The following is a 5,336-nucleotide window of genomic DNA, read 5'->3' on the forward strand; positions in this document are numbered from 1 at the left end:
GAGATAAGGTGATGAGATAAGGTGGAAGTGTGTCTGCATGGTCTCGGGCCACAATACAAGGCGTTCAAGACGTCTATTCAGACTCGGAAGAACATTTTCAACTTCATAGATTTGGTGTCAATGCTGATCATTGAAGAGAAGAACTTGGGTGAAGATCAACAGTCTTCACAAAACAAAAACAGTTTAGAGCAGCAGGCCTTCTACATAAGTGCAGGTAAAGGACGAGGTAGAGGTCATGGACGTGGCCAAGGTGGTGGCCGAACAGGTAATCAAAATTATGGTCAGCATAGCAGCAACAGTCCCAAGATTCACACAACAACAACAACATGCAGGTGGAAGAGGCCAGTTTAGAAGCAGGGGGAGTCAACGAGGTCGTGGTAATTGGCAAAGTCATCATAATGATACACGAGGTTGTTTTTATTGTGGTAAGCCTAGGTATGTGCAGGAAGATTTCTAAAAGAAACAGAGTGACATGCGAAATGAAAAAGTGCAGCAAAACAATTATGCATCCTCTAGCAGAAATAATGAGGATAATGAGAGGTTGTTTGTTATACAACATGTGGTTAATGCTGTGCCTGGAAATGATGTAGCAGCATGTAAGGATGATGTATGGTATGTTGATTTAGGTGCTTCAAACCACATGACAAGTCATGGTGAGTGGTTCAAGGAAATGAAGAGTCTTGAAAGACCAGGTTTTGTTAAAACAGGGGATGACATTACTCATCCGATTGCCCATGTTGGGGATGTGTCATTGTCTATGTAGGATGGTAAGGTGAAGTACCTTGCAGATGTACTTCATGTTCCAAACATTATAAAGAATCTGGTTTCTGTTGGCCAGATGATTGAGCAAAGTTTGCAGGTTCGCTGATGGCTATTATGTAGAAGACTTTAAAGATAAGTGCAGGTTGGTTGTAAAGGCAACAGAGTGGGCATAATGTTTACATTGAATGTAAATATGCCTGAAGTGAGTGCTACGATGTTTGCAAATGATTCAAGAGTTGTTGCAAATACAGACATTTAGCATAAGAGAATTGGGCATGTCAATGTGCAAAGAATGAAGTCTATGCAGACTAAACAAATTGTGACAAGGCTGCCTAATTTTAAAGTTGAAGGTATGCAGAAAGTTTGTGAAGCATGCCAATTTGGAAAGCAAACAAAACATGTATTTCTATATGACAAAAATGTGAGCAGGAATGTACTAGATGTTGTGCATTCAGATGTATGGGGTCCTGCGCGAAGACTATGTCTATGGGTGGATGCAGGTACTACGTAATATTCATTGATGACCACACGAGGAAAGTGTGGGTGTACTTCATGAAGAAGAAGAGTGAAGTGTTCACTCATTCTTAGAAATTCAAAGTTATGGCTGAAAAATAGACAAGAAAGCATGTGAGCTTGAGGTCAAATGGAGGGGGAGAATACTTCACCAAATGAGTTCTTTGAATTCTTGCCAAAGAATGGCATTCAGAGACAATTTACATGTAGATACACTCCGCAACAAAATGGAGACGCTAAGCGGAAAGACAGGCACATTGCAGAGATAGCACGAGCATTGATGGTGGCTGAGAAGAATACGCCACATTAGGAGAAATGTGGACTCAATTTTGGGCCCTGTAAAGAAGTGCCAACTCAGCTTAAAGAAATGTCAAAGTAAGAAGCATAAAGGTTCATTACTTCCAAAACCAATGCAAGTAAAGTCTACACACCGCCCTGTGAACTCAGAGGTGTTTGAGAAGCTTGGTTCACCAGTACATATTGAAGCAACATTTGTTGCTAAAGACAAAGAGGTAGTCTTTAACTAGCACAACAATATTTTCTTTGATCTTGAAGCTTTGCAAAGGTACAGAGTTCAATTCTTTAAGATTAGTCAAGAAGAATGTGAAGGAGTTCTAAAATTTGTTTTGAAACTGGATGAGTGTGAGATTTTAAAGAGCAAAAAAATGGAGAGGGTTACTATCACTCTAATGAACATGGCCTTAGACACATCAATTACAAAAGATGATACAAGATATTTCAGTGTTCAATCGGAAAATAACATATTATTGAGAAGCCTCCTGACTGGCTGATTCAAGCTGGCTGTAAAGTCCTGGAAGAGGGAGTAATTTTCAGATTATTGGACATTCCCATGGGATTCAAGGTCACCCTTAAGCAGAGATGGATGTGGGTGCTAAACAAGGTGGAAGAGAAACTTACCACATGGCAGAAAATGCATCTAAACTTGGGGGATAGAAAGATGGTAATCAACCACTTCATTATCCCTTCTATCATCTACTTTCTTAGCTACTGGAGACTGCCAGACTCTGATCTATTGCAGTTCATAAGGCTATGTCTACAGGAACTATCTATGGGGAGGGGACCCCTGGATTAGAAAAATCCCTAAAGTCGGGTGGGAATGGTGCTGCTTGGAAATAGGTAAAGGGGGCATTAGAATCAAAGACGTGTCTAATCTAGCTAATAGAATGGCTGCCAAGTGGGTGCTGAGAAGCTTTCTCTACCCCTCTGAAGACTGGGCTTGGTTGATCACTAGAAATCTTGAACAATTCCAACTCAAACAATTCCCCAAGTGGAAGAAGCTCCTCCCACTCACAATTATGGCTAGCAAATACTTGGTGAAACTAGTTGGCAGCCAACTGGTCCACTCGCTTTGGTCCGCTTGGAATGCTATCAAGACTGACCTTATCCTGTCTGAGAAGCCTAGTTACACATGGGGTGTACATGGGAGAGACTCTATCTGGTGGCCAAGCATTCCCCTCCTCCCAATTGATAATGCCCAAGCTGAAGCAGCTTTGAGAATGCATAGGAAAGGAATCTACTGTTGGTGGGATATTTGGGACAGAGACATCAATTCTTGGATGTCCAGAGCTAATCTAATCAGAGAATATAATGTCTCATATGCATAATTAGACCTTATTGGGGTAAGAATCAGATTATGGCACCAATCGAACACCTGGCTGCTTTCGATTAAAGATATGCCAGCGCACAAAGCTTTCAATTCTTGGATGTCCAGAGCTGATCTAATCAGAGAATATAATGTCTCATATGTAGAATTAGACCTTACTGGGGTAAGAATCAGATTATGGCACCAATCGAACACCTGGCTACTTTCGATTAAAGATATGCCAGCGCACAAAGCTTTCCAATGGAAGAATAAAAAAAGACTTCTCCCTATTCCCCCCAAACAGAGGACTGATCCTATCCATTGCACTCTAAACAAGAGATGGGGAATCCTTCTAGATAGATCACAATGGTATTTTCTGTTTGATAAGCTATGGAATAATTATGTGGAACCAAAAAAAGCGTGCCTAGCTTGGTTGGTCATGTTCAGAACTATTTGGACCCAGCTTAAAGCCTTTAGACTTAACATAGGGGATGGGAAGTGCCATAGATGCAAGGAGGTGGAGGATGACCTGCACATTTTCATGCACTGCCCTATTGCAAAGAAATGTTTCGAGTCATTGGCCAAGTGCATTCAGCTATACGGAATGGTTACACCCTTGGCTGGAAAAACTTGTTAGTTGGAGAAGGCATCGGTTGCACCTTGGAACTATGGGCTATCTTGAGAACTGAACTATTATGGTGCTTGTGGTTAAATAGACTTGATTCCATTTTTAATAGTATGCCTACGAACAGTTTCAGGCCAAAAGAGAACTTGATACATGTAGGTGAAAGATGCATACAAAGACGGTTGAAAGACATGGACACCAAGCTTCATCGGCTGTAGGAAAAAGCTAAAGGAAAGCAAGTGGACCAGATAACACAGCAAATTCAGGAACTGTGGAAGATGAGAGAGGCAGTCATCTCCAAGGATGTGTTGCTCATCAAAGCACTCTATGCTTTTTGAAAGTTACACTCACGAAAAGAGGGAAAAGCTGGTTACACAGCTAGAGAAACTTCTCAATAAAGTCAAAGGCAAGATCAGGGCCTGCGAAACTGTATGTCATGTGCATGGTCTCATTAGAGTTCTCAACATGTTGTAACCTGTCTCTTTATAACCTCTTAAATAAGCAGCCATTTTTGTAGGAAAAAAAGCTATAAAAACATTGAATACCCAAATCAATAAATTGTTCATATGGTAGTTGTGGGCGCATCAACATACATGGGATGAATACGCCACCATGGCCTGCAAATACTAAGAGATCGCTGTGAAGCCCTTTGGCTTTTGGAGCTTAAGGAAAGACATTGTCGACCAAGTCAAAGACCGGGATAACAAACAATTAAACTCTTATCTTTTGTCATAATGTTTTGAGTTTCGCTCGCGCACACCAAAAAAAAAAACATCAGGATTAATTAGAAGTCCATAACATCGTCAACGTGATTGGCCGCAGAGAGAAGTTGAATGTGTTATTATTTTGAATGGAGCATGAATGAAGCCCTATCTAGTGCCCGTCCTTCATGATCGTGACGAGGAAGGGGAGCTCGAGCGCGGCCAGGGTGTCGTCGTCGATCTTGAAGGCCTGTTTGAGGACGGAGGCGTCGATGCCGGAGCCGAAGAGGGTGGAGGGAAGGGAGACGAGGCCCGGGTTAGAGCTGCTGAGAAAGGCGATGGCCTTGGCCGTCTTGTGGCCGTTGAAGTTCATCTGGAAGTGCACCAGCCCCTTGGGGAACACGAACAGGTCGCCCGCGTACAGCTTCTGCACGTACAGCTTGTTCGACGTGTCCACCACTCCCACGTGCAGGATGCCGTGCGTCACGTACAGCAGCTCCGTGCCGCGCGGGTGCGTGTGCGGCGGGTTCACCGTCTTGGGACGATATTCTAAGATGACCGAAGAGATCCCCAGGCCGGCCAGAGCCGGAAACTGGGCGGCGAAGGCCTTCTTGACCCCAAAGGTTCCACCGGGTGCTTGCACTCCGTGCCGGAACTCCTTGAACGTGAAGAAGTTGGCGTCGATGTCGGAGAGGTTCATGCCGTCCGGCACCAGGAAGTCCGTCACGAGCTCCGGGTCCGACGCAAAGCTGCCCACCACCAGCAGTGAAGCAGCGGCCAGTGCAGCCACATGACTTAAGAAGAGAAAGCGAGCGGCGGCCATGCTGGCGTTGAGGTAGTTTTTGCTGTATATGCTATGCTGAGAGAAATTCGCTTAGCTCTTGTGTGACTCTCTCTCTCTCTCTCTCTCTATATATATATAGCTTATAATTGGATCGCATTCGGCAATCCCGAGCTTCTTTGCGTGTCAACGTGCATCCACTTGTCGAGCTGATATTCACCGGCTTGCCGGCCAGAGGGTGTGCGTAATTATCCATTTCTAAAAACATTCTTTATGAAAAACGACAAGCTGAAGACCAAAAACTTGCATATGCAGGCAGCAGCTTGACCGATTTCAAACGGCATATTATTA

The 5,336-nt window shown here is 43.7% G+C and overlaps 1 protein-coding gene across 1 annotated transcript; it reads right to left on the reverse strand.

Annotated features, from left to right (window-relative positions):
• Positions 1-3,980: 3,980 nt before the first annotated feature.
• Positions 3,981-5,073, reverse strand: LOC147642404 (germin-like protein 9-3). Its single transcript, XM_086779065.1, has one exon. The coding sequence runs from the start codon at positions 5,025-5,027 to the stop codon at positions 4,377-4,379; it is 651 nt and encodes a 216-aa protein (XP_086635191.1). The 5' UTR covers positions 5,028-5,073; the 3' UTR covers positions 3,981-4,376.
• Positions 5,074-5,336: the final 263 nt, after the last annotated feature.

Source organism: Cibotium barometz, chromosome 1 (assembly GCF_041138505.1).
Source record: "Cibotium barometz isolate CiBa-2024 chromosome 1, ASM4113850v1, whole genome shotgun sequence".
NCBI classification, from domain to species: domain Eukaryota; kingdom Viridiplantae; phylum Streptophyta; class Polypodiopsida; order Cyatheales; family Cibotiaceae; genus Cibotium; species Cibotium barometz.